This window comes from Apus apus, chromosome 4 (assembly GCF_020740795.1).
Source record: "Apus apus isolate bApuApu2 chromosome 4, bApuApu2.pri.cur, whole genome shotgun sequence".
Classification (NCBI taxonomy): domain Eukaryota; kingdom Metazoa; phylum Chordata; class Aves; order Apodiformes; family Apodidae; genus Apus; species Apus apus.
The window spans coordinates 13,115,105-13,142,968 of NC_067285.1; the positions used below are offsets into that span (position 1 = coordinate 13,115,105).

At 42.8% G+C, this 27,864-nt stretch overlaps 1 protein-coding gene across 2 annotated transcripts; it reads right to left on the reverse strand.

Annotated features, from left to right (window-relative positions):
* Positions 1–1,231: 1,231 nt before the first annotated feature.
* On the reverse strand, positions 1,232–27,858 carry PDCD11 (programmed cell death 11). 2 transcript variants are annotated; one of them, XM_051616699.1, is made up of 36 exons: positions 27,753–27,858; positions 26,804–26,915; positions 26,077–26,208; positions 25,550–25,717; positions 24,491–24,652; positions 23,772–23,895; positions 23,229–23,410; positions 22,560–22,667; positions 21,896–22,102; positions 21,485–21,609; positions 20,834–20,894; positions 19,998–20,144; positions 19,627–19,878; positions 18,590–18,733; positions 17,697–17,897; positions 16,975–17,145; positions 16,354–16,573; positions 14,712–14,864; positions 12,564–12,679; positions 11,878–12,398; positions 11,344–11,406; positions 10,777–10,885; positions 10,200–10,289; positions 9,774–9,876; positions 9,081–9,258; positions 8,607–8,663; positions 7,679–7,801; positions 7,264–7,386; positions 6,876–7,071; positions 6,368–6,493; positions 5,926–6,069; positions 4,672–4,922; positions 3,861–4,029; positions 3,443–3,596; positions 2,756–2,921; positions 1,232–2,050 (listed from the first exon to the last, which is right to left on the reverse strand). In XM_051616699.1, the coding sequence occupies exons 2-36, from the start codon at positions 26,903–26,905 to the stop codon at positions 1,879–1,881; spliced, it is 5,520 nt and encodes a 1,839-aa protein (XP_051472659.1). In that variant the 5' UTR covers positions 26,906–26,915; positions 27,753–27,858; the 3' UTR covers positions 1,232–1,878. The 2 variants fall into 2 exon arrangements, with proteins under 2 accessions (XP_051472659.1, XP_051472658.1); XM_051616698.1 differs by lacking the exon at positions 19,998–20,144 and having other exon boundaries at positions 27,753–27,836.
* Between the last annotated feature and the right edge of the window lie 6 nt (positions 27,859–27,864).

The following is a 27,864-nucleotide window of genomic DNA, read 5'->3' on the forward strand; positions in this document are numbered from 1 at the left end:
GACTACAACAGCCCCACTAGTCAAAAAGAAATAATACCTTAAAGGGATCTTGGTTTCTATTGCGATGCTTATTTACATATTATATTACATAACAAATTCATTTTAAAAAAACCACCACCATTACAGCTGTGTTCTTAAAAAAACAAAACAGCAGCTGTTACTGGATGTTGAAAGCAGCTTCCTCCTCTAGAAGAGCATTAAGCAAAACCCAAGTACAGTTCCCTGCGCTACCTGGGACAGGTGAAATGACTTGTTTCTGGATCCCAGTGGACTTGGGAATGAATTAAGTGCTTATTCAGCCTTCTCAACACCGGGCATGCCCACAACAATGAGCATTCACAGAGACAGAAGAGCTGCATTCTGCAGAGCTCTGACTTTGAGTTCAGAGCACCTACAATGAAGACGACTCTTCAAGTTTGATATTTCAAAGCTGGGCACCTAGTCACTAGTGTTTACATTGAATAATCACATCTGTTTGCATACCCTGCTTTCCCCTCTTGCCTTCAGTTCTTCAACTGTAAAACATGTGGATGATCACATCTACATCTTACTGGAGAGTTACAAGAATACAGATCATAAGGTACCAACACCAGTGACAGAGCCTACTTAAGTAAGCAAGATACTTGGCTTTTTTCAAGCAGACAGTTAGATTGGGATGACCCCTTTTCAACACAAAAAACCCTCTATTTTTTTTCACTGCATTGATTCCTCTCTTAAGAGATAATCACTTCTGAAAATCACCAATTCTATCTGTCATCAGGCACCTGTTACAAGAGATGGCTGTGATCATGGGATCTATGATATCGGGATGCTGTGGGCTTTAAAGGCATGTGGCCTTTCAGCTGAAGAGGCCAAGAGCATTCCAGGCTGTATTAGGAAGAGTATTTCTCTTCCAGCAGGTCAGGAGACGGTCATTCCTTCCTCTCTACTCTGCAGTGATGAGACATCTCGTGTGTTGTGTCCAGTACTGGGTTCCCCTGTACAGGAGAGATACAGGTTTAGTGGAGAGCGCCCAGCAGAGGGACAGGGGAACGATTATGGGATTGGAGCATACAAGGAGAGGTTGAGAGGGCTTGGGCTTCTCCACCTAAGAAGGCTCAAGATGGATCTTATCCTATGTATATAAATACCTGACACAAGGGCATGAAAAAGGTGGAACCAGACTCTTCTTAGTGATGCCCAGTGCAGGGACAAGAGGAAATGGGCACAAACTAAAATACAAGAAATGCCATTTTAACATAAGAACACTTTTTTACTGTGAACATGGTAAAATACCGGAAAAGGTTGTCTGGCAACGCTGAAGTCTCCATCCTTGGAGAAACTAAAACCCAACTGGACATGGTCCTGAGCAATCTACTCTAACTGACCACTGCTCTGAGCAAGGGTTTGAACCAGATGATCTCCAGAGGTCCCTTCCAGCCTCAACTATGCCACAATTCTGCATTGCTCTGACAACTGTGAGGAGTACAAAGGCATTTGAGATAAAACTTTCGAAGTGTTAATTCAGCCAAAAGGCAAGAATCTTCTGATATCTTGACAAAGACAGAAATGAATTTATAAGGCATCACTGTACTTCAAAATAGTGGATGGTCACTGCACCATTTCCCCAGGAAAGTAAAACAGGTATGATGTTTGTATTTGTTATAAAACAGTCTGTATTTAAAAATGAGTCTTCAAAGTCATCAACAGATTAGGTTATTTGTAACATCTGGACCAAGCTGCCAAGATTTATCAAATATTTTCCTTAGATGGCTTATTCTTTCCAGTTTGTTTTGGTCAAAAGACCAATACTCTCCACAACTTCATGGTCCATGGACACTCACAGTGGAACTCTAAATCTCTCAGTCCCCACACTGCGCAGAGAGCTGTGCACCATACTTAGGTGTCAGCAAGGGAACTCTTGGTCTCCACATACTCAAGTGCTGCTCTTTTAACAGCCAAGACACTTTCTGTTGTGCCAAATTTCTTCTCATAATCCAGGTAACGTTTGAAGAAAAATTTCATCTTCTTTGGTGCCAAGCTCAGATGTATGACCCTCTCAAAGATGTCCCTGCAAGAAACCAAAGTGATTCAGATCCCTGTGTTGCTGACAGCACTCAACACTAGCCCTGTATCCTGCCTTTGAACAAAGAGCAGAAAGTCAGGGGAGACATTCAACCTGCTGTGAAGTGCTGGTGCTTGATGAAAGAGATTCCTGACAACTGGCCAAAACCTCTAATTAGAAGCCTTCTATTTGCTTGCAGAACTCTAAGGCTGTTAGTCAACTTAAGCTTGGATGCAGCCACTGTATTTGACCCTGCATTCATTAAGTGGATGTGGCTGGATCCATCAGGTAGGAAAAGGGACTTTCTCCTGTCCGCTCTCAGTAAAAAAAAAAAAAAACAACAAACCAACATTTCTCCATTTTTATGTTACAAGATACACAAGGGCTTGATCTCACCCTTCAGATACAACAAAGCAATCCCTCCAGAGGGACAGATGAACCTCAGTGCAAGTCCTCTAGTTTCTGTCATGCAGGTCACTATTTACAAATTAGTCCCCCTCCCCTCTGGATCTCTTTGGAGTCTCCCCAGTCCTGGCAAGGATAAGCCCTTCCACACATCTCACTTCTCTTTCTCTAGGTGATGCAAATTCTCTTTTGCTTTACTTTGGGAGGCCCAATATAACCTCATGTTGCAGAGCACCTCTGCTCTTCTCAAGTGTTACTCCAAGCACTGTACTCTGCCCTTTCCCAGCCTGCTGTAGCACAACTCACCGTACTTCCTTCTGGCTGCCATGTTTGATCATGATGTCCATGTAGATGGACCAGATGTCTGTCCGCTTGGGATAGCTGTTGAGGGTGCTCTCAAACAGGGCCTTGGCATGTTGTGGGTCCCCAAAACGGAACTCCAGCTGTGCAAACCTTGAAATTACATCCACATCTGGAACAAGTAATGAATGACACGTTAGGTTATCACAGCAGCCCTCTTCCCTATGGAAAACCACAAGTATTACACAGAACAGCACAGAGACAGAACTGTCTCTACCCAGAGACAAAAGGCTCTTATACAATGGTTCTGGACCAAGGTGGGATCAGAGTGGGAGAGAGAAGGGTCACAGTTCACTTCCCATTCCAGACCTCTGCAGAAAACAAATCTATTCTTACATCTTTCAGCATCCACAGGCAGCCTCACAAACCTGGGACCAGACCAACTGAACTCTTCTAGAGGGCTGTAAGACTTAGAGCCTCCTTTGCTTTGAGTGCTTTGCTTTTGCCCATTACAGCAGTTTTATTACAGAAGGGCAGCAGCCTTAGAGTCAAGGGCAGCAAATCTAGCACCAACTGTCTGCACTTTTCACTTACTTCAAACACTGTCACAGGCAGAACTATCAGAGAGCTACCCATCTACTGGAGACCTGTCAACATATGGTCCACATTATCAACAGGAAGGGGAGTGCTTACGTTCTTTGGTGGGCAAAGCCTTGAGAGCACGCTCCAAGAGCCTGTGTGTAGCCTCAGTCTGGCCTTGCTTCAGGAGGAAAGAGGCATATTTCAGCCACACAGATTTTTCCTGACGGAAACGCTTCAGCATCGTGTGGTACAATTCTTCTGCTTGCTGTAAGGGCAGAGATGGGTTAGATCACACAGTCATAATAAAACCATGTAGCTTTAAAACTCTTACTCTTGGCCCAGGTATCACCACTTATGAGAAGCAAGTATCAATAGTTCCTTGTCCACTGTCAATCATAACTATTAATCCCAGTTAGGGACAAGATAGGCATAATGTCTGACAGCTAGAAGACTACACAGCCCGCAGTGGTAGTTTCCTGGCATGACTGAATGGAACACATGCCTGGGACCTGCTTGCACTATATCTCACCTTGTACTTCTCTGAGTTGGCATAGATGTCACATAGATGCTGGAAGACTTTCAAAGGTTCATTGTATTGAACAGCTCTCTCAAAGACCTTCATCAGTGTCTCCTCAGTACCATACATGTTCTCCAAGTTCAGCAGAGCTACCCAGACATTCAGCTTCTCCTGTTCTTCCCTTAAAGCAGATGTGAACAAGAATATTTAGTCTTTTATCAGCCTTCCTCAGCTTTCTGCAAACCACCCTGCAAAGACTCACTGACTTGCAGCCTGTCTCCAGGACAAAGGAAGGTGACATACTGCTCACTGAAACACCACTTTTAGAACAGAGCATAGCAGTTGTTTCACACAACAGCTTTTGATCACTGTTGTTTGTAATTAAAAGCCACAAGGATGATTCAAGAAAACAAAACGTAGTTAACAATGCAGTAGAGATTATTTAATACACAAAGGTGCAGCCCTATGGAAAGAGCAACAAGTTTCACAGTTTGCTTAATGTTTTGTTTTAAGACAATGTTGCCAACAGCATTATGCTCTTCCAAACCCTTCAGACTGCTGCCTGTGTGCTCAATGATACCTTGGGGAGCTACTGTGCTCATGAGCTGCAGCGAGTCAGCTACAGGCCAAGTGTGGTTACTCAGGCCAGACCTTCAAAGGGCCAGCTGACAATAGCTACCACTTAATCATTTTAAGCTCACAAGCAGACTCTGCCACTCCACACACACACACAGTGATGATGCAACCAATGCTCTTCTCCCATCACCACTACCCTCCATGCTTTACTCTTCAGGGCAAAGAAAGACAAGAGCCCCATTATTACCTGAAGCAGATTGTTTTAAGTGCTCTCTCTGCCACAGCTCTGGCCTTCTCAATCTCAGTAGCCTGGAGGTGGAAAGCCATGTACTGTAGCCAGAGGATGGAGCTGTTGGGACTGCTCAGCACCAGGCGGTCAAAGTCATCTGCTGACTGGGGCTGTCGACTGGGGTCCATCAGTGCTGCCTCTAATTTGCAGAGCTCCTTCTCCTTCTTCTGCTTCTCTAGCTCCTTCTCCTTCTTTGTTTGTTTCTTCAGCTGAAATAGGATAAGTAGGGAAGGAGAACTAGCAGGTACTTCATGTGGGAATAGGCAGGCCCCCCCTAAAGCACAGGCAAATCACAGAATGTCCAAGGCTGGCAGTTTGCACAAGATGAGGCCAATTGTTTAAGAGAACAGGAAAATTATATACACACTCCACCTCTTCAAACACAGATGAAGAGTTCAGACCTCCAAGGAGGGCAGCATAAAAGGATCAAAATGAAGGATCAAATACCTTGCTAATCTTGCCCCCTAGCTGCAGGATTCACACTTCAGCCTTCCTTCCTATTGTTCCATTTTTGCCCTCTGAGCCAGTGCTCACCACCACCCTGCACTCAGTAAAAATCCAGGATATATGGGGTGAAACTGTGCAAGACTGGAGCATGTTGCTAGATTACTAGGGTGACTCGGGTCTAAAATGGCAACTATACTCTGGGCAACAAAGCATTGATTGGCCTTGTGCAGCTTTTACAGAGGTGAGGGGAAATCCTGAGGAGCAAACCTGAAAACAACAGCTTCTTTCCAGTTTTGCTGAATTGGAAAATTATTTTAAAAAACTACAGCAAAAAAGGATTTTTTTTTGTTTTTTTCTGAATTCAAGGACTATAATTTGAAAAAGTTTTTCATCTCCAGGTTTTCCTGTAAATTTACAGTAACAATCACAAAAGTAAAACAAATAAAAAGAGATTTATATAAGAGTTTTACTTTCATGAAAATGTTTGTTTGACCCAAAATATTAGGGTTTTTTTAGCATGCCAACATGAGAAGCCCCATTTTAATGCAGCCATGCTAAAATAGGGTCTTTTCTCCTCTGCTTCAGAGGTATCTGCTGCTAAGTGCAGTGCTCAGGGTAGTTAAGGAAGTTCTGTATTACCTGTCAGAGATGTTCCCTTGGGTCAGTAGGCTTTGCTACAGGGCAGACAGACATGCAAATACTGAGACACATGACAGCCATCATGTGGCATCTCCTGTGCAGACAGCACTAGCACACACACAGTACCTTTGACTGAGGATCCTCCTCCTCCTCACTCTCTGAGCTCTCTTCCTTCTGATTCAGCACAGGTATATTCACTGCATTCATGTCTTCATCCCAGGTGAAGCCTATGGAAACCTGGAGCCTGGGAGCTTCACCAGGTTTCTTTATCTGTTTAGAGGAAGACACAGAATGCCCTAGGTTTTAATTTGAAGTTTTTACACTGAGGTCAGAAGACTGCTGTTTGCAATTTTGGCTAATCTCTGGCCAGTACTAACTTCTCACACTTGAAAATAGCCCACCACCAAAAACATTAAACTCTGGTCACCTTTGCTGAGTTAAACTCAGTCCATCTCAAGCCATTTTCAGATGCAGCCATTATACTTACTGTATAATTCAAGCCAAAATTAATAAATCTCAACAGGGCTGGAAAGTCATTTAAGCTCAGGCTTTCCTCCAAAAGTCTCACCTTAGCTTTCTTTTTAGCTGCCTCTTCCTTCTGGTCATCATCCTCCTCCTCCCGGTAATATACCTCAATTCCACTGTCATTTTCATCAGCTGGGCAGATCTTCTTCCTCTTTTTTGGCTTAGCCTCCTGCAACAAAGGGGAAATTAGTGCAAGGTGGAAGGCAACAACTGGGATGAATCTTACAGGTAATTCTGGTCACAAAGGAAAGAGCTTGGCAGCATAGAGAGGGCGGTGCATCCCCCACTATCCTCTCACATAAGAGACAGAGGATAAACCTGTGCTGACCTACATACACAGTGCCAAGACCAACAGAATGGGCCACACAAGCAACACAGTTGAGCTGCTAATCCATTTAATCCATTTAATTCCTACCCAAATGGGTAGGAATCTGATCTTTGCTAATCTCCAATGCAATTTAATCTTTCTTCCTACTCTGTATAATTCCTCAGCCTGATTCTAGTGGATTTTCCTAGTCCTTTTAGCATGTCCTGCACAAACACATCCATACCTGCTCACTTTCAGAGTTTCCTCTTCTCTGTTTTGTCTTCATCTTAAGCTCTTCCCTCTTTTCCTTGTCTTCTGCCTCTCTTTTCTCTTCCTCTGCATCATACCTTGGTAGGCCTAGGGACTCAGGCAAGATATTTGGCATCCCAGTGTCCTCGGGCAGGAGAGAGAGCTCAATGTGTTTTCCTTTTCTATTTACACTTTGGTGCATTGCCACAAATAGCAGGAAAGAAGAGAAAAGAAAGAACCAGAGTATTTACAATGACTGCAAGAATATGAACTTCTTACAAATCTTCTCAGCTTTTATCCTCCCTCTTTCCATCTTCTCCTCCTCCTCCAACACCTCTTTTCCATTAATTCATGGCCACTTTTTTAAAGAACATCAGACCTACCCAAGCACCTTGGCAGTGAGCAGCTTTCCTTCAGCCAGGTACTTTTCATATAAGGAGTGGTTCTGTACAAAGTAAGGGGAAACATTCTGGAACAGGATGCGGCCCATAAGAGAAGTGGACAAGCTGAGAAGAGGAAGGAAACAAAAAATAAATATCCCATAGTCAGAGAAAAGGAAAAAGAAATCTAGAGACAATATCTGAGCACCACCAATTCTACATAGCATCACATAACCTTCCCTACTTTAATTTCACAGCTCAAGAGAGCAGCAGTAACCTTGATTCCCAGAAGATAATTCATTTTTTTACATTGATTTATGCCAGAGACCACCCTCAAAACAAGATCCCAGAATTGTATTTTGAAAATAAGTTCTCCAAGATCCTTCATTTCCCAGAATACTTTTCTTATGCTACTCACCCAAAGAATACACCTGAAGGAGTGATTGATTTGACATAGCCTCTCACTAGCTGGCCTTTTTTAACATCCTTAATAGATATTATTTCAACATCCTCCACTTTGCTGTTGCTCTTTGGGTTTAGTCTAAAAGAAGAGAGAGGTTAGAAGGTAAATCACTCATGTGAATAATTCACATTTTGCTCTGGATATCGAAAAAAGACTTAAGTATTAACAGCAGTTAGTACTTCCTAGAAAACATGCTGGATCAGAAACACCCTTTGGCTTATTCAGAGGTACTAATAGACTATCTGCATCTCTGCCAAGCCATACATAGCATTAGGGAACAGACATGTTGCTGTAAACGAAGCCAAACAAAACAGATCAGCCTGGCTTCCTCTGACAATAAGAAACAGAGGAGAGTGAAATGTTATCTGAAATTCTGCACAGCACTAGCTTGGGGACTTTCCCCCCCACACTTATTTCTAAGATACTTCATTCCACATGGTTTATGCTTCTTTCTTCCAAGACAAAGCAAGAGGCTCAGTTTCAAGAGATATTTAGGACTAAGTCTGTTATTTTATCAAAATGGTTACAGTGCAGCTGAACACTGAAAACTAACATGTTTGCATTGCGAAGGCAGTGGTGAAATTTTCCCTTTTTGCCCAAGTAAACAAACAAAAAAGTTAGGTGAGATCTAGAAACTATGATCAACAGAAATTAAATCTGAACCCATTTGATCAGCTCTACAATTAAGTGTCAGACACCTTTGAGTTTGCTGATATGCAGCAAAAATCTTTTCTGAAGTAGGAACAAGTCTCATTCATTAAAAAAAATTCAGTCCTTGAACTTCTAACACTTCACACTGATCCACCCAAACCAACAGTTCCTGTATTTCACTACCCTTTTCTTCACTAATAGGAGATCAACAGACCAGAGGGATGACACATACCGGGATTGCCGGAGAGACAACTGGATTTTGCCATTCTCATTGGAGAGGATGTAACACCTGCATGGCAGAGTAAGAGGAGAAAACAGAAAGCTTTAATATCTGTTTAAAAATATAAAGGTAGAAAACTGATATTTTCACTAGCAGAATAAAGCTCTAGAGGAAACAAACAGCCCACAGAACTACAGCAGAGCTGGTATAATTTGCTTCCCTCAGTCCCATCAGCACCTTAGCCAAGAGTAGGTACTCTCAAAACACAGCCTAGAAAGGCAGCTGAAAGAGGCTTCTTCACCTATGGAAAATATAAGACTTTCACTCAAACACATATAAGGTTGTAAGTCAGCATTACTTCTTAGCTACAGATTGAACCTTAGAAATCCGGCATCATTTTAGGGCAGCAAAAAGCCTGCCACCAAAGGGGAGTATTTCTAAGCCTTGCAGCTGAAGGGAACAAGAGAGAAAAAGAAAATTGCTAACCTGACAATCTTGCCAACTTTGAAGTCAGACAGAGGATTCTCCATGTAAGTATCACTCAGGTGAAAGATGCTGACTCTACCAATCTTCCCACTTGGCAGTGCAATGGTCAAACCGATGTGTGGAGTCAACTTTGTTATCATGCCTACAGTGATGGTGCCCTGCTTCAATGACTGAATTCCTGGAAAAGGTGAAGGAAGGAGAGGGCTTCATAATACTCCAAAAGTATGCAACCAAAGCAACAGGGGTAATGAGTCAGTGAAGCTGATGTTAGTTCCTTAGTCACATATTAAACCTAACAACTTATAGTAAGATGCGGCCTAGGTACTCAGTTCACAGCAACATTTGCTTTGGTAGCCTGGACAAGGTCCCCTAGTTACAGTTCCAGAATAACCAACAAATGTTGACAAATGTACCATCTCATGTCTGGGATCAGAAAGCAATATATTCATACGGGCTCAGAAAAGGGCTTCAGTCTGAGACAGTAGTAAAGTGATTCTTTAGTCTGAAGGTCTGAGCTCTTTTGCCTTACACGCTGCTACATCTCAAGTCAGGTTCCCAGGGATCAGTTCTGTCCTACAGGGAGGTAGAGCTTGGCTCTGGAGTGTAATATCTTCACCTGAGAGGTGAGTGCAGGTCAACCTCCGAGTAAAACATCAAATGCAATGGGGTCCTGCTGTTAAGGCTCCACCTTACCTGTGAGTGACAAGCAGAGGTTTTTTTCGGTGACATCTGTTCCAGTCACTGTTGCTGATATTGCCTGGCCATTTTTGAAGCTCTTTTCTGGATGTTTTAAGACCTGAAAGAAAAGACCAATTTCCACTATTACCAGAAAAGGAGCTTTGCACAAGCTTTTTCTCCTATAAAACTTTACACTTTCTAAACACATCTTTAATCTGTACACTTACCTGATAGCTCAGCATTGCTTCAACAGCTGTGCTATCCTGGACCAAACTAGCTACAGGCATAGATAGCACTTGCTTGACAGCAAGAGGCAGAGATGCCTAAAGGGCAGAGTACTAGACTACAAGCTCACATGGATGTCAGAAGTGTCTGCAGGCACTACTCATAGCCATGAGCATGGATGAAAAATTGTGTAGCTTATCTGTAATGACCTCTTACCTTGGTGTTCAGAGACAGCAGCAGATGAGGAACTCTTCCTCGAATGTCAGGAGCGACTTCTACCTCAAGCCAATTTTTGAGGATATTATACTGAGAAGACCAAATAATCAGAGAAGACAGCATGAGACTTTGGGGGAAAAAAAACCCCTTTCCTAGTGGATTCACTAATTTTTAAGGCTAGAAAGATCAACTCCAGTCTGGCTCTTGCTCCAAGCAAAAATGGTGACTTGGTTTCCACTCTTGCTAGCAAACATAGTGCTGTGGTTCACAGGCAAGTGCACACAGGGAATCAGCAGTGAATTGCTATTTTTCAAAGGCCATTTTGCTGGAGTGCAGGGTGGGAAGCACCTGCTTCAAACAGGCTTGTCAAAAAGGATGAGTCAGCTCAAATCCATCAAGTATTGAAATTGTGACTTTTCTCCTACTCTCCCCATAAGACACTGCACTTTGCATGTGCCACTCTCACAGCTAATGAAGACCACAGAAGTGTCAGTGTTTAGGTCTGAATTCAGGCCTCTGAGGTCACCCTCACTTGCTGGCTCCCTCAGCACACTTCTTAGGAACACTCTGATCTCACCTTTTTCACAAAACAGGTCACTGTCTGTCCAACATCGTAGAGCCCAAGTTTCTTCAGGGCACTGTCTTCTTCAGTGTTCAGAATTGCTGTGACTTCCCCTTCTATTTCACTGTTTGCAAACAAAGAAAGGGGACATCAGTAAGGCAGCTTTTGTCCTAATGACAAAGAAAGGAGTTTGAAACCCCAGAGATTATGGTGGGCCAGTACTACTGTGACAACACCTTTGTGACATTCATCCCCATCCCCTCCCCAGCTGCAACCTTCTGCAGGGGATTAATTCTTCCCTGGGCTCAAGAAGAAATCCTTTTGACATGAAGGGACATACCAGAGTCCAGACTGAAGCCAAAAGGACATTCAAAGGTCCTCGGAAAATACTGTGAGGTTTAACACAGCTCCCAGACTCAAGTCAGTATGAAAGAGGGAATAAGAGTCCTTGCCAAACTGCATACACGCGGAGCCTCCTTGCTCATGGTCAGCTCCTTCACAAATGGGAGGAACAAGGGACAGAGCCTACAAGGATACAAGGTCTGAGAAGCATCTGCAGACAGAGCAGAGATTAACACTTACCTTGGTCGAATGCTGAGCTCTGGAATGGACTGTGTGAAGTGTGGATGGGTGATGGGGAGGTACCTAAAAAATAGGAAGATGATCAAGGTTTCCCACAATCTCCCCATGCCCCAGTCACCTGTAATCCCTCTGCATTGGCAAAAAAAACGCCAACTAGTATAAGCCCTCTATAGCTACCAAAGCCTTTGAGTCCCAGTTCTTCCTAGTACTATTTCAGTGGCAACTCAGCTACCCAAAATACTCTGGCAATTTTTGCCCTTGGGGCCAAATCTTGCCTGCATGTAAAACTTCCACCGGACCTTAAGGGTTTAGAAATCTGATTTTTTTTCTGCAATCTATATTCAAGATAAATAGTGGCACAGGTGGACAGCTAATTCATTGAAACCTGGCTCTAATACAATGTAATGCCTCAACTACTGCAGCAAGGATAGCTGTAACAGTATCTGGTGATGGAGGGAGGAGCCTAAATGAGTTGAGTAACTGTTCCACCCCTTGCACTCCCCCAGAAGTAACATTATGAGCACGTTTTCCCACCTGTGAGTATTCACTTCTCTTCCTCCAATGACTCGAGCAGTCACCTTCTGTCCAGCTTTCAGAGTATATGTTGGAAAAGAGCCTATGGGGACTTCATCCAGAATCCGGGATACATGGATTGAACCTATCAGCTTGTCATCAATAGCAACTGTGACATGAGTTGGTTTGACAGATTTAACAGTACCAGCAACAACATCCCCCAGGGAAAGTGAGTGTTTGACAGCTGCAACCACCTCTTCTAATGCTGTCTCAGATTCGTTCCGGACCCTTACAAAAACATTCTTCTTTGCTGGGCCTTGTACTGCCAATAAGACTCCATGGTCATTCACCTTCACTTCTTTTAAGGTTGCAGAGATTGTTTGTCCCACCTTCAGTTTTTCCGAGTCAAAGCGGAAGGTGTCATTGAAGTGAGAGGCTATGGGGATAGCCACCAGATGGCCTGAATCCAACAAAGACACAATGGCAAACTCTTCCTCGATGTGCTGCACGAGGGCAGAGTGCTGGGAGTTCTCTGTGAGGCGCTAGACAGAAGTGAGGAAAGTGACTTATCCCGCTAAGATTTTGATTCCCTCCACTCTACTTCTCACAGTTCTGAAGGAGGAAACAGCACCCCACCCCTAATTCATTTATCACCTAGAGTTTGATAGACAAACAGAAACATGCAAATATAAAAACTGAATACATACTTGCTTGGCTCTTTGTTTTAACAGTTTTTCCCGAAGAGAAACATACACCTTGGATGTGAGAGCATCCACATGAAGAACCAATGCCTTAGTTTTCTCACCAGGAACAACACTTTTGTCTACAAACGAGAATAAGAAGATTTATCTCCTGATTACAGTGAAGAATCACAAGGCACTGATCTAGTGGCACATGACAGATAGGAAACATTGCCTGTGGTTCAGTTTAACTCCTGAAGACCAAAATGTTAAGGCCTGCCTAGTGACCAATTTTAACTATGTTACTGTAACAAAGTCAACTTGGGGGCCAGATGTATAAGCCATCTCTTTAAGAAAAAAAAAAAAATTCTCTTTAGGCAAGGAGAAAAAAAAAGTGGGTTTTTAAATTCAGAAAAAAATCCAATACTTTTATGGAACAACTAAATAGATTTTATGAAGAATACAACTCTTAAATAATGCAGACAAGGTTGAGCAACACAAATTCAACATACTGCAGGTTTTAAAAAGATTATACTAACATCTGCAGAAAAACATCACCAGTTTGTCTGTGACAAAATGCAAAATTAGTGCAAAAGCAAAATGAATGCAAAAACAGTGGGATGTTACTTCTGCTGAACTTTGCAGTTTATATTAGTTTCATTGGTTGATTAGTTATCTCAGCATGTACTTGTTTGGTTCTGCATAATACAAAACATTTCTGCTTTAATTTTTTAATCACAAAGTACTGAAATTTCAGTTCTGTTTCAAAGTCACTTTGATTTAAAATAAAAATTATCAGCAATTACAGATAGAGCATGTTCCAAGGAATGTGTTCTTAAAGTAAGAAAATAAATGAGTAAGCTGGAGTTTATATTAGGACTTCCTCTGCACACAGTATGGTTCAACTAAGGAACTCTGAGCAGAAAACAGACCTCACAAGATGTCCAATATAATAGCAGAGACTATTTCAGTTGGAAGGCACCTGCAACAATCATCTAGTTCAACTGCTTGACTAATTCACAGCTGACCAAGTTAAAGCACGTTATTAAGGGCATAGTCCAAATACCTCTTTAAAATCAGCAGGCTTGAGGCACCAACTACCTAAGAAACCTGTTCCAGTGTTTGACCACCCTCTTAGTAAAGAAATGCTTCCCAGTGTCCAGCCTAAACCTCCACTGGTGCAACTCTGAACAATTCCCACATGTCCTACCACTAGATACCAGGGAGAAGAGATCAGCACCTCCCTCTCCACTTCCCCTTCCCAGGAAGCTGTAGAGAGCAATGAGGTGGCCCCTCAGCCTCCTTTTCTTCAAACTGACAAATCCAGTCCTCAGACACTCCTCATAGGACAATCCTTCCAGCCCTTTCACCAGCTTTGCCCTCCTCTGGATGCGTTCATAACATTATTACTAAAGTGTGGGGCCCAGAACTCCACACAATATGCAAGGTGAGGCCACACCAATGCTGACTTCAGCAGTACAATCACCTCTTTTGACAAGCAGGTCATGCTGTTTGATGCACCCCAGAGTGCAGTTTGCCTTCTTGGCTGCCAAGGCACAGTGCTGACTCCTACTGAGCCTGCTGTCAACCAGCACCCCCAAATCCCTTTCTGCAGGGCTGCTCTCCAGCCACTCTTCTCCCAGTTTACCTGTGTGCCCCGTGTTACTCCATCCTAGGTGTAGAATCTGGCATTTGGAATTGTTCAATTCATCCCATTAATCATTGCTCAATGCTCCAACCTATCTAGATCCTTCTGCAAGGCAACTTGTCCCTCAAGAGGGTCAACCGCACCTCCCAATTTGGTATAATCAGCAACTTTTTAATGGTGCATTCAACCCCCTCATTATGATAATTGATAAATAAATTGAACAAAACTGGCACTAGGATTGAGGCCCAAGGAACATCACACTGGTGACCAGGGGTCAACCAGAAATGAGGCCATTATATGAGGCATGTTTAGGTCATTTACAGATGGTGTTAACAGAGGCACAGGTAGGTTTAAGCGGTATTTTCTGAATCATGCAAATGGGCCAGTAACACATCAGGAAACTAAACTACTCCCCAAACCCATTCCTAGTCTGATCAGACTCCTCTGATGTTGGTTCCTCAGCAGAATTCATTTCAAGACAGTTATTTCAAAGTACAAACCAAAGCAAGCAAAGACAAGACCCTCACCTCCCAAATGGTAGCGAGTGGCTGTCACAGTCCAGCCAGTGATACAGCTGCCACCAAAGAGTGCTGAGCCATCCTCCTTCACATCTTGCACAACTAACTGCAGCTCCTTTCCAGGCATCAATTCACAAAGGCCTTGGGCTATTCTGGATTCCCCTATATAAAGAGAAGGAAGTTTGCAATCAATTTTACTTATGTTGTTTCTTCACAAAACAAAGTTTTCATATTTGCTCAAGAAAGTATGAACAAGAATTGATGTCCACCCTCGTGACAGAAAACAGAGTTTATGCTGCTGAATCTGTAGGAATGCAAAGAAGTAAATTCTAAGATTTAATCTTGTGAAATTCAGGATCTGATAACTTTGGAGAGAACATTTTCCAATTTTACACAAACATTGTCACTCAGCGTTGCATATAGGAAAAGCTAAAAGCAAAACACAATACTACTAAAAACACAAATCAGACCTGTCACTTCACAATTACAGGAAACAAAAGATTAAACATTACTGGATATAAAAATGACCTAAAAAGGCAAAGACAGAATTTGATAGAAAAAAATCTAATATATCCAGTATTCCTAACACCAGAAAAACAGCATTTGAGAAAACCTTTGCTGGAGGCCTCATTCAGCAAACCTGTACTACAACTGGGCAAATCTAGTTGTACAAACTTATCCTCACATGAGTACTAGCTTTGGGTTATCACCAGCCCTAGAGTGCCAGAGTAATTAGCCTTGTAATGAAGCTAGTAAAGCCATCACTATAGAGTCTAGTTGATCAGATCGTTGCTAAGGCTCAGAGCAGTTAAATTCCTGAAAATCAGTTATCCGACACACAAATACCAACAATACAACTTGATGATCACACTGTGCACAAATGTGGATTTCTGTACCATAAGACTAGTAGGAACAGTTCTGGACTGCCAGTAAAAAAATAAAAACCTGGTGTCCTTCACTATCATAGTTTAAAAAGCACTTTTAGGCAAAGGCAGACATGGTAATTTCTTATCAGTTGAGTTACCAACAAAGACAGAATGCACACAAATATCACCCTAGCATGCAGGCACCAGTGCTGTTTTTCCTAAACTAAGTAATTGGCAGGGGTAGGTCTTAAGTGCCTGTTTCTAATACATGAGTTTGCATCCAGTGAGAGCCTCCCATATTCTTTTCAGGCATTTGGGTAAATTCAGGTTTGGGCACTGGGAAGCCTGTTTTGTTTCACTGGTGCTTTGTGGCAATTCAGTCAGGCACACAGAAATAGTCTTTCTGGACTTGAGCAAGTCACCTTCATTTGCCCTTCAATGAACTCAGCCTTTAGTACCATTGTATCTCCCTATTTTGATCATCTATTTATCCCCTTATTTCTAATTCTCTGAGCTTTGGCCTGAAGTCATCATAGGAAACCTAGCAGACTACAACAACAGCAGCAGCTTATTTGGCTTGTTCCAGCTGTAGATCCAGAAACCATTCTTGTCCACATCAAGACACTGCACACACACCCTTCTCCAAATAAGCTACTCTTAGAAGCAAAGTCTTTGCTTGAGCTGAGCTTTCTTTCACTTAAAAGAAAATGCTTTTCCCTTTTCCTCCTCTAGAGCCCCTTTTTTGTGATATCATCCTCTTCAGCAGAACACATGCAATCTTTTACCTTTACTTCTCAAAAAGTTCCTGATTTCTTTCATCTCCTTGAAATATTGATTCAGCAGGGCAAAGCTTTCTGCAGCAGAATCGCCTGAGCTGCACTCTGACACCTTCAGATTAAGGAGTACACGCTGCTTCTCCTCATCAATGCTCATCACCTTTGCAATCACAGTCTGTCCCACTACAAAGTGGTCCTTGGTGTCCGTCACAAACTTGTCACTCATGCTCTGTGCAAAGGAAACAAAGGGACAAGGGTTAGTGAGCAGAGCTGCTAGCTATGAGCCACCTATAGTGCTGTTCAGAAGAGGGGTCTGAGTTAAGACTTCAGGAAAATGCATGGGAGAAATTAACGAAGACTGAAGAAAAGCCATCAATTAAAATTAATTACTGAAGTCACAAAATTTTTGTTTGAACTTAAGCTCACTTGAATGAAGTCCTTTACTTCATTTTGGAAGTGAATTAAAACACAAACTCAAATGCAGCTTTTACCCTACTGGAGGAAGCTCTGCAAATGCAGGATCCACAATCCCACTGTTCCCTCCTTGTTACTGTACCTTTGCTAAAAGCCCTGTTTTCAAGCATGCCTAATGACACACTAGCAGTTTACTGAAGTGAATGCATTGCTCACCACTTTGGGTGCCAGTCCAGTCACACCAAAAGGAAACTCCACAAACACTCCAAATGGCATCACATTCCTCACATAACCAGTCAACAGCATCCCAGGCTGGATTTCAGAGAAACGTCTCACAACTTGCTCCTCCTGTACAGCTGAAATCACTGCAGACTTTCTGCTCAGAATCTGAACAACCAGTTAGGAAAAGCAGGAAGAGATGAATGAAATGAGCTCAATGCCGAGCAAATCTCTTGGTGCTTCTAACCATTGGGCTAGAGCACTTTTTGCAGGTTAGACAGCAGAGGAACTCAAAATCCTGCAATTCCAATTTCTGTCTTGATCTCTCTACCTTAAAGTTTAGTAACCAATGTCTCTTAAGCTGCTCAGCACTAAAGATGCATGCTTCACGCTAGCACAAACATCAGCTTCCTAATATTTCATTCTGATTTTTGGTATAAAACCAAATTTTTTTGCTAAGGTTGTGATATGATTAACAGCCCAGAAGTTGGTTTGAGTCAATCCACAACCAAGTCCTTGTTCTGATGGGATTCTAGCAGCTGCTGAGCCTCACTTATATAACACAAGCAAGTTATGACTGTAACATCGCTAGCTTGACAGACACTTCCACTTAACACAGTAACTAGTATATCCTCTGTTGCAGATATTCTGGATTGCTGACAGATCTTTCCTTCCCCCCCACCCTGATTTCCTTTACTGGTTGAGGTGGCAAAGGATACAATATGTTCTTCTTTGTAACTTAGGCACATAACTCTGGGCAGGACATCTCCCTCTTGAAGACAATGCCACAGGAGTTTGCAGTTAGCAACAAAGTCAGAAAGGTGCATTGTGGGAATCAAGGCTGCCACATTGTCTTCATCTTCTAAGATAGAAACCTCTAATCCATTATCTTTCTTCTTCAAGACTTTCACATCAACCATCTGAAAAGAGAACAAATACAGTGATATAAAATTCCAAGTGTCTTTGAAGTCACCTCTTTTGACGCACAGGGTACCAAATGCCATGTTGCAAGGGCTCTGACATGGTCTCCCAGCTATATGAGAAAAATCTCACATCAGCAGGACTGGGACTAAAAAGCAAGCCAACATTGAGAGCAAAATAAGTAATTTTCAGCTCCCAGAGAAATCAAGAGCTAGAAACATTATCTTGGTTTTGACTTTTCACTTGAAGGGGAAAAAGGAATCATTTAAACAAGATTAGAACTGTCCTGTTCCTGCATTAGCAATATCTGCAGGGTGCTGGAAACTGTTCTTTCTAAAGACAACAGAGAAGCACTTCAAAACATTTTTCTCAAGTTGTTTTTTTCCAGGGAGGAAAAGCAGCTGCTTTTCAAGTGAGGGAACATCAGCAGCACAAAGAAGAAGACTCCAGCTAGGAGCACTAATTGGTACCTCCAGCAGGACTGTCCTGAGACTTCTTTATCCTGACCTCTAACAAGAGAGAACCTGTTTTTTGTTCCAGAAGACCAAATACACTATAGGTAATGCACATTTAATACTAGTTCCTAACCACCAACAACGTTCCTTGGAGCAAAATTGTTCAAACTGATAGCAAATTGTTTGGAAAACAAGTAGGGAAAGGCAAAAAAGGGAGCAGTCATTTAATTCAATACCTCTCCTATTTGATACTTCACTTCCTGTTTCTTCTTTGCAGTACATTCCTTTTTGTCCTCTGGGACAGCCTTGCTTGATAACCTGAAGGACAACAAGAGTCTTTCCTGCTGGGGCTCACATTTTAAGACCACAACCTTAACAACCTGCAGCAAGGGAAAAAACAAAACAAAACAAGAGTTCAATTCAGCTGACCCTCTCCCTCAGTGTGCTACCACCTACAAAATGAGACAGGATAATATATACACAGTTCACTATTATCTCACACCTAAGGATAGCAGGCCAGTGACTATCACTTCACAGGTTCAACCAGAGACAAATGTCCTTCTGATCACACAGATGCAAAATGGAAGCAGATGATTATTAAATGACTTGCTAAAAGTACGTGGCAGGTCTGTAGCAGAGTTAAGAATAAAATCTGTACCTCCAGATGTGCAGTGAGAAATCTTGACTAGAAAACTACACCTTTCTGCTTAGCCAGCCAACAAAAAGCAGGATTAAAGACAAAAACAACACACCAGAAAAAAGTAATGAAGAGGACTAAGTTCTCTATAAGCTTGCCCACAACAAAGACCACTACTTGGTGAACAGCATGGTTCCCAGAGTGCCTGGTCTAGATGTATAAGACTTGAAACAAACAGGAAAACCTGAATAACACAGAGGCAGGAAATCTTATCCTTCTTATTCTGTTGGTAAAAATGTTAACTTCCTTAGAAGAAATTGCAGCCTAGAACTCCAAGCTTCTACTAAGACAAGTAACTCAACCAAGTGTCACCCCTATAGTACATACCATGGTGACTCCTGCACACCTGAACAAAGAAAACCTAAAAATAAAGACAGTTCTGTGAAACACTCAAAGAAGAGCTGACCCTTCCACAGCCTACTCTGTTCAAATGGAGCACAACTATTACTTAAAATGAGATTAACAACTCTTGGTGTAGTTGGTTCTTCAAGGGGAAGAACTTACGTTGGAGCCAACTCAACTGCACATATCTCTTTTGCATTCAAACACAAGGCATGGCATAAGTACATTAGTTACCTGGCCTTCATGGAAGACTTTATCTGGACAAGATATGGGTTCTGAGCTCAGCTCATTCTTGGGTACCAAACCTTTGACATCATTGTAGAACTTCACAATGCAGCCAAAATCTCTCGCACACACCACAAAGCCATGTGTGATAAGACCTGGTTTTGCATCTTCATAGTTGGAGAGAACTGGAAGCTTTGATTGGATAAGACTTTTCTTTAAAGTGAGGATCAGCTTCTTTCCTGCAGGATTGCACTCTAGCACCTACAAGGACAGAGAACAAGAAGGTTCAGAAAGCGTATCTGCTACAGTCTGATCAATCCAGCTGCTCAGGACAAAAAAAGAGTGCAAAGCAGCTGAAGACCCTGTCTGGCAACTCTCACCCGACACCTGACTTCATCTCCTATGTTGTACTTCTTCTCAGGCTGCTTCAGGGTCACATCAGCAAGATGCATGGATGGCACAAGCCCTTTAATCCCATCCGTCACTTTCACCTGCATCCCAATGGATTTCAATGCAACCACTTTGCCCTAGAACCCAAAACAGGGAAAAGAATCAAATTCTGCACAAAAAAAGCAGACTGTGCACAGAATCCAGCCAAGACAATGTACCACCTGTTATCACCAAATCTAATCAACCTCCAAAAAATAAAATCTTAGTCCAACCCACGCTCCATCCAACCAATCTGACCCATTAACTTTTATACAATATAAGAGGTTGGTTTACAGCCTCTTTTCCTTAAGCATTGGCTGCTTCTGCAAAATTCCAATTGACTCTGGCAAACTAAAACAGAAACATACCCTATACAGTCATGACTCCAACAGAAGAATGATCATAACAGAGTCGCTTCCTGCCCATTAGCCAATTGTGATGGTCTTCTATATGTGAACTTTTACTTGGAGTGCAAAGTTAGTTTTAGTTTCTCTCAGCCAAGTCTTTCTAAAAATGTATTCATGACCATAAATATATGACTGACTGTGACTAAAATCTGATTGTCTTAGGAGCATCATGAATGAAAACCTGAACAAAAAGGGAAAATACAAGTATTGCATTCCATTAATCAAGTCCTGCAAGGAGAGGCTTTTCAGCTATTTTTCATCTGACTCGTCTGGATCAGAAGTTGAACATACACATTAGGCAGAGGAAATGGATATTAGCCAGATAATTTTTCTAGGTATAAGTCACACCGTGTGTGTGTGTCAGTCCTCCAGGAGCTCACCTGTACCACATCCCCTGTGTGGATATCTTGTAATTGCAGAAACCGTGCTTCAATAACCTGACTAGAAAGGAAACACAGCAAGAGATGACCAAACAATTAGCTTGAAAGAAATCCAGGACAAGAGGAAACAGTCTCCTCTTTGCCTTGCCCTAAATATCCATTATCCCAGAAAACCCACAATGCTCTACGAGTTGCGTTTTAACCCAGCTGATCCACCTCCCAAAACAGCTCTCTGGATATAAAGCTGAGGGATGCTCATCAGCCTCCATTCCAGGTGACAGCCACACAGTTATGGCCACCAGCGATGGCACCATGAATGGGGAACCCATCATCTGCATTGCTTCAAGTCACAGAGACAGAAATACTAAGATGAAGCAGCAAACGGGGCTAGGATTTGGAAGATCAAGGTTCAGTTTCCTCTTCAGACACAGTCTTCTGACATGATCCAATTAATTTAGCTTCCCTGTGCCAAACACACTGATGGTGCCCCAGCCCCCTATAGTATGGGGACAATATGCAAGAAAACAGAAGTACAAGCCAAAACCCCCAAGTGGCAAGCTCCAGTTCAGCAAACCAATGTAGTATTTTCTGCTCTCAATCAAACCCTTCTAGCCCATAAACCAATTTTCTGGAAGAGTCTATGAAACTTACTACTTCAGAGACACAATACACATCTCATCCATCAGGCTGTAGTCAATGATCCGACACTTATGTTTGCATCCCATCTTAAATGCTCCAGGTTTAAAGGATTTTCTGGTTTTTGAAAGATGTCTCAACTAGAAAAAAAACAAATTAAAATTTATCATTTGGAAAACAGAAGCACTGATATAGACCTCAGGTTCAAGTGGCAGCAGATTTCACTAGTTCTTCCTCAACAATCTTCCTACATTCCAACCCAAACAAGGGGAGGTATGATTTGGTGAACACCTTCCACATTGTCCTGATTTTGTTGTATTTGTCTCACAAAGAGCATAAAGGTAGAAAATAAAACATTCTCCTAGCCTCCTTCCCCAGGAGGCAAAGATAGCTACAGAGGACTTCCCTCACTTTCCTAGCACTTACCCGTGCAAATGCAAAAGTGCCATCATCAAGCTCAAAGATAGCCCCAAACTGCTTGTAGAAAGCTTTCACTGTGGACTCTTCCACCACTGCCCCCACACGACCACTGGAGGGCTGGCTCAGGGATGCCCCCGGGTGGAGGAAGGCCTGCCGTAGGGTCAGCCGCACCACCTTGGAGGCAGGGTGGATGGAGAGGATGCAAGCTTTCATCTGCAAGAAGAGAATACCTTCATTAAACACAAGTTAGCAAAGAAAAGAGGAGAAAGGCACATTGCTCATGTTTTTAGACAATATGTCTGGTACCTGAACTCTTTGTCTATGTACAAGCACTTTGCATTATTGCTACTAAGACACCACTTCTGTTTTAACAGCTTCCAAGAAGAGAGATTTTTGATTCTGTCTGTTGTTTATAGGCTTGTCTGGTACACGACCACATGAGAAGTTTTCTATCTTTTTCAATCTCTCACATTTCCCAAATAAGTCTTGCATTAACTCAAGAACGGCTTTGCTCTTTACAGCTCTAAAGCAGCCATCCTAGTGATTCAAATAAACCATGAGGAAGACAGCTATTGTCAATAAGATTTCAGAGCTTATTCCATGAAATGCCAGAGAAGATAAGAGGTGTTGCAAGCAACATATGAAATCAGCCATCCTTCATCCTCCTTACCATTTGATCTGGAGAGTAGTTCATGGATTTCTCAGGGTCCATATGCATGAAGTCCACAATGCCAGTGAAGGAAGACAGAAAGCTCAGTTTGATTCCCAGGGGGGCTACCTAGAAAGGGGAAGGAAAAGATGTCAGAAAACTTGCACACAGATTTTATGCAGCTCACAAAGAGCAAATCACACATTTCACAAAAAGGCAGTGTCAGTGTCCATCAACAAGCATATTAAGAGAGACAGGAAATCTGTTAACAATTCTGCTTTCTACATTGTTTTCCAAAAACAATCCTTCAGTTTTTCAATAATGCTGTGTTTACTCAGAACACTATTACTAGTCTGTGGAATACTTTTCTTAGGCAAAGGCCAGAGAAGTATAAAACGGATCCTGTTGTGCTTCAGGCTTCATCACCAATTCCAGGCGGAAGCCTTCATACTCATGGCATCACAACCAGAACAGAGATCAGACCTTAGATGAATGCAGTGGAGGGAGTGTCTAGCAGGTAACTGTGTTTGCTTTTGTAAAGTAACTGAGCTGAAGCACAAAATTCTCCAGAGCATAAACTTTCATCTCTACTCCACTTGTCACCTACCTCTGGCAAGGCTAAACGAAAAACAAACAAACAAACAAAACAAACCCCCACAAACCAAACCAAAAAGACAAACCACAGCTTACCTTCTGCACTCGAGCCTTCACCACTAGCCCTGGCAATAAATTAGAGAGTGTCCAGTTCTGTCGCTCTGTTGCAAGGGATGCAGCAACCTCTGATCTGTCGATGGACACACAGACCACCCTTCCCTCGCTCTTGACTTCCACAATGACACAGTTCAGGTTCTGGCCTATTTTCAAGTCAGATCCTACAAAGACAAGTAGGCTTAAAACCTTCATCAGAAACACTCGGGGATTTCCTTCCACTCTTTCCAGAGGTTTTTCAGAGTTCCCTTTATTTTAAGAAGTTAGAACTCCTCTCCATTTACCTGAAGTCTACTGCCAGCAGGGATGGATGGGCTTGGAACAGTAACATAATCTGTCAGAAAAGAGGCTGAAACCCAACAGCTTGTTGTAGACCACCCACAAACCTGTTGTTTTCAACAACTTGGAAAGACTCCACCTTGACCCAATCTCACTGAGATGCACTAACACCACAGATACAACAATCCTTAATCCCCGTCATTCTCCGTCTCTACTTTATCCGCAGCATCCTGCACTACTACTTACCTCTCTTGAGTGCTCTGATGTAATTTTGGGCTTTCTGATGAGGCAGGAAAGCATGAGCCCCACTGACTCCAATATCAATGAGGTAGCCATGATCTTCCACACTAGACACAAAGCCAGAGAGCAGCTGTTGGGAGGGAAGCATTGCAATTCAGTAATGCAATGAAACAGCTGGGTCAACAATGCACATCTGGTAAGAGAATCCCCACCCAGATACCCACTTGTTTAATAAGAACAGAGCTGAGCTTCCCAGAGCAGAAATAACACCACATTCTTTCTTACTATAGAGCTTACCTGATAGTAGAGTTTCAACTTTACCCTTATCCATCTACATACCTACAGAGTCCATAAACCAGTAGGCAAAAAGATGGTGATGCTCAAGAATAGCAGGTGCTCTAATAGCTGGCACATGCCTGCAACCATGTGGCTGGAAACACAAAACCTAAACTGAGCACCTCTGCAAAGCATGTTAAATATTATTACCTACCTAAATAATAAAGAAGCCTACTCAGAAATAAGTAATTAAAAATCAAAATTTCCTTGTATGAATTGAAACAGAATGAGGATTTAACGAATGACAACCTGGAGCCAAGACCCAATACTGGCTCTCTCCTCCCAGGTCTGTTCTGATCCTATGCAAGGACAAACTGAAATGTTCCCCTACACACTGTGCAAGAAGCACCTCCAAAGCCTAGAGGCTGTGCCAGACCCAGAACACGTACCATGCCCGATGCCAGTGCTGAAGCATTCAGACCCTTATTGACCTTCCTGGGGTCAACGGACAATTTGATACTCCGACGTCCATCAGCACTTTTCTCAACACTGGTTACAATGCACCTGACCAGTGTCCCTGGAGAATACATGTCTGAGAGGGAATTCCAGTCCTGCCCAGCAAAGTAATGAAGTGAGACAAATGCAGATTTCACAACATTAAATAACAAAGGTCAGAATTTGGTACTGAAGTAGGTTTTGAAATTGAAAGCCAATAGGAAAATCCTGTTTCTCTGTCAACGCGACATTAAAGGCCAGAAAACCCACAGCACCAGGATATCATTACAGGGGAAGGGATGACACTATATCATGTTAGCAAGACTGGTAGGCTTTTTTTAAAATGGAACACTGTGTGGGCTGGAGTCAGGAGGCTGCAGCTGAAGGAACATCTACAGAGCCAACAGTGACCCCAACTTCACCTCCCTCTTCAGCAGGAAATATCACCACCACCGAAAGACTAGTGTACCTGGCAGATCTCACATTCCACAACACCTGGGGAAAATCTGTGAAGCACTGATGCCAGAGAGATAGGGTAACAGATTATTCCATCCTTTTCCTTTCCAGTAATCAGCATTATCAGGAAATTGCAAAGTTTGCTCAGAAAAGCTAGTTGCAAACCAAGGTCAGTCTACATTAGCACTACACAGCAGCATGTTGCACATGGCAAAACACAATTAAACTGCAAGGGCCATTCTACTCCCTATGCCCCTGAGAAAAGCTTGCACCCTCACATCTTCTTCCAACCCCTCCACTAACTTCTTCCCATCATAGCCTACAGCCAGGAATCAGTATTTAGGTTCAGCAGCAGACAGGTAGCACAAATCTCTTCATGCTCAACAGGCTGCCCACAAAGGTTGTGGACTACTCAGTCAAGGCTAAGGCACTGCAGACTATCAGCTGTGAAACAGCAGAAACCAGGCTCCTCAGCAAGACCTTAGGGTTCATTCTGAGTTACTATTAATACTCCCTGTCTCCCAGACACAAACCACAGCCCCAGTTCAAGGTCTCACCTCCAGGAGTTCTCCTTGGGCAACCTGCTTGCTCAGCATTTTGCTGTAGGCATCACTGATCTGCGTGACCGGCACAAATCCCACAAGTCCATTGGGCAAGCTGACGACCAGCTCATAGTCACTGACCTCTTTTACACAACCAAGGAACAGCATCCCCTCACAGACTGCCTGGAAGAGCAGGAAGAACAAAACGCTGTGGATGTCTTGGCAAGTCAAAGCTATCAGAGTGGTCAATCATACGCTTTTGTCCCCAGTCAATTAACTATTTTACAGGTTTATCTAGGAAGATGATGTTTTTACGTAGCCAAGAAGAGGGATGCCCACAAAATCACAGAATGGCAGAGACTGGAAGGGACCTCTGGAGATCACCTAGTCCAACCCTCCTGCTAGAGGTTGATCCCCTAGAGCAGATTACACAGGAACATGTCCAGGCAGGTTTTAGTATCTCCAGAGAGAGAGACTCCACAACCTCTGTGGGCAGCCTGTTCCAGTGCTCTGTCACCCTAAGCAAACATTTATACACAAACCTCTATTGTGAGGGGTTCAATATTCACAAAATTCTCTTTAGCAGCAGCCATTTTGTCTGCCTTGAACTTCTTCTGCTTTCCTTGATCCTTTTGGCTCCTTTTTCTTTTCTTGGATTGTTCTTCATGGTGAACCTAAAGCAGGTGATAAGCCAAGAGGAGGAAAAAACATAAAAGTGGATAAAGAGATGAATGTTGCACTAAGGCAAAATTCTGCTGCCAGGAATAAAATTAGAAGAAAATACTAGGATTAGAGGGGGGAAAAATAAAAAGAGAACAACCTTGTTAACATTTACATTGCAAGTCTTGTAAAATATTTCCTTTTGGGCTGAGGCTGATCATTTAAAAAGCTGAGAATCTTGGGCATGAAGAAGAGTGGCACAAGTGATCTACCTGCACCACACTCTACTAACAGAAAGACCAGATTTAGTCCATATCCACTAACACCAGATTCACTACATAAACACCTTGGGATAAGATGCTTGTGGAAACTTAAAGAGCTAAAGCCTAAATAATTTCACTTCAACTTTCTCTGTCATTACACTGAACATGCACCAGACATCAGGGATCTTTAAGAGTTCGGGAGAAAGGTGGATGTCAGCAGGTATCCCTTCATAGAAGTCCCTTCCATAGTTTACTATAGTAGTAAGGAATGGGAAGGACTGCAGGCCTCGTTCTGATAGTGCAAGAGCTCTGAGAAGAGTTAATTGAGAACACACGAACAACATACATCAAACAAATTGTCCCGCTCTAACTTTGAGTTGGGCGTTTTTCCCTCTGCAGGTTTCTTCTGGGTCCCCCCTCGAGGAAAGTTTTCTTCCATAGATACCATCCTTGCACTTCTATAGGACAAATGACAAAACAGAGATGAAGCTGGTAGTTGTTGCACTTGTTCCTCAAACACTGAAGACACATAAGAGTGAGTGACCCCCAAACTAAGAATTCAGATGGCTACTTAGCAATTTGTTAGTGACACACCAGAAACTCATGTAGAAACATAAGTAACATTTGACTAGGCTAAAGCAGTGCAATGGTCCTTCTAAATATGTGCACCCCTAACACTTTCACTATTGCCTAGTTCTACTAAAGCATTATTTTTAAGCATTTAGATGCACCAGATAGATATTAGTAAAATGTTAAGTTTCCTGAATTTATTACTTTATCATTATCACTAAATTTCCTTATTACATTCAATGAACAAGCTGAAATTACCAGCTTCAGTGACCAAGGGGAAAGCTGTGAGTGAAACAGCAAGTAAACCTGGTCTGCACTTTTACTTCTTAGATTATTTTGGATTTTACGTATTGCTTACTCATATTTATTTATCATTTTAGATTACATTAAGCCACAGAGGTTAATACGACACCTCTCTGTGTGGACTAAAAGCGTATCTCCCTGTACATTTAAGTTTAACCTCAATATGTTTCAATGAGTAAACAACACCTTATTTGTCACATTCTGTTTATCCCTTCGGTCAACAGGAGTCAGCACCCAAACGCTACCGTGTGCCGGACACGCACGGTACGCCTGCCTGACATAGAAAACTCTTTACAGGTGACCGCACGTAACACAACCGCGGTTCCTCCCAGCACGCCGCACCAAGGCCTCGCCGAGCCGGAGGCTCCCGCAGCCGCTCCCCGGGCCGGCCGGAGCGGCGGGGCTGGGCGCAGGGGCCTTACCTCCTCCGGCCGCCGTCGCTGCGGGCGGGAGCGGGGCCGGGGCCGGGAGCGGGGCCGGGAGAAGCGAGAGAAGCGGGAGCCACGCGGGCGCAGGCCGAGCCGCCGGAAGAAG

Excerpts from the sequence above, each read along its gene's own strand:
- PDCD11 (XM_051616699.1), bottom strand. The coding sequence starts at position 26,905 with ATGGTATCTATGGAAGAAAACTTTCCTCGAGGGGGGACCCAGAAGAAA. Across the intron at positions 26,209-26,803 it reads AGCGGGACAATTTGTTTGAT|GTTCACCATGAAGAACAATC; the intron begins GTATGTTGTTCG and ends CACCTGCTTTAG. Across the intron at positions 12,399-12,563 it reads TAAAACAAAGAGCCAAGCAA|CGCCTCACAGAGAACTCCCA; the intron begins GTATGTATTCAG and ends ACTTCTGTCTAG.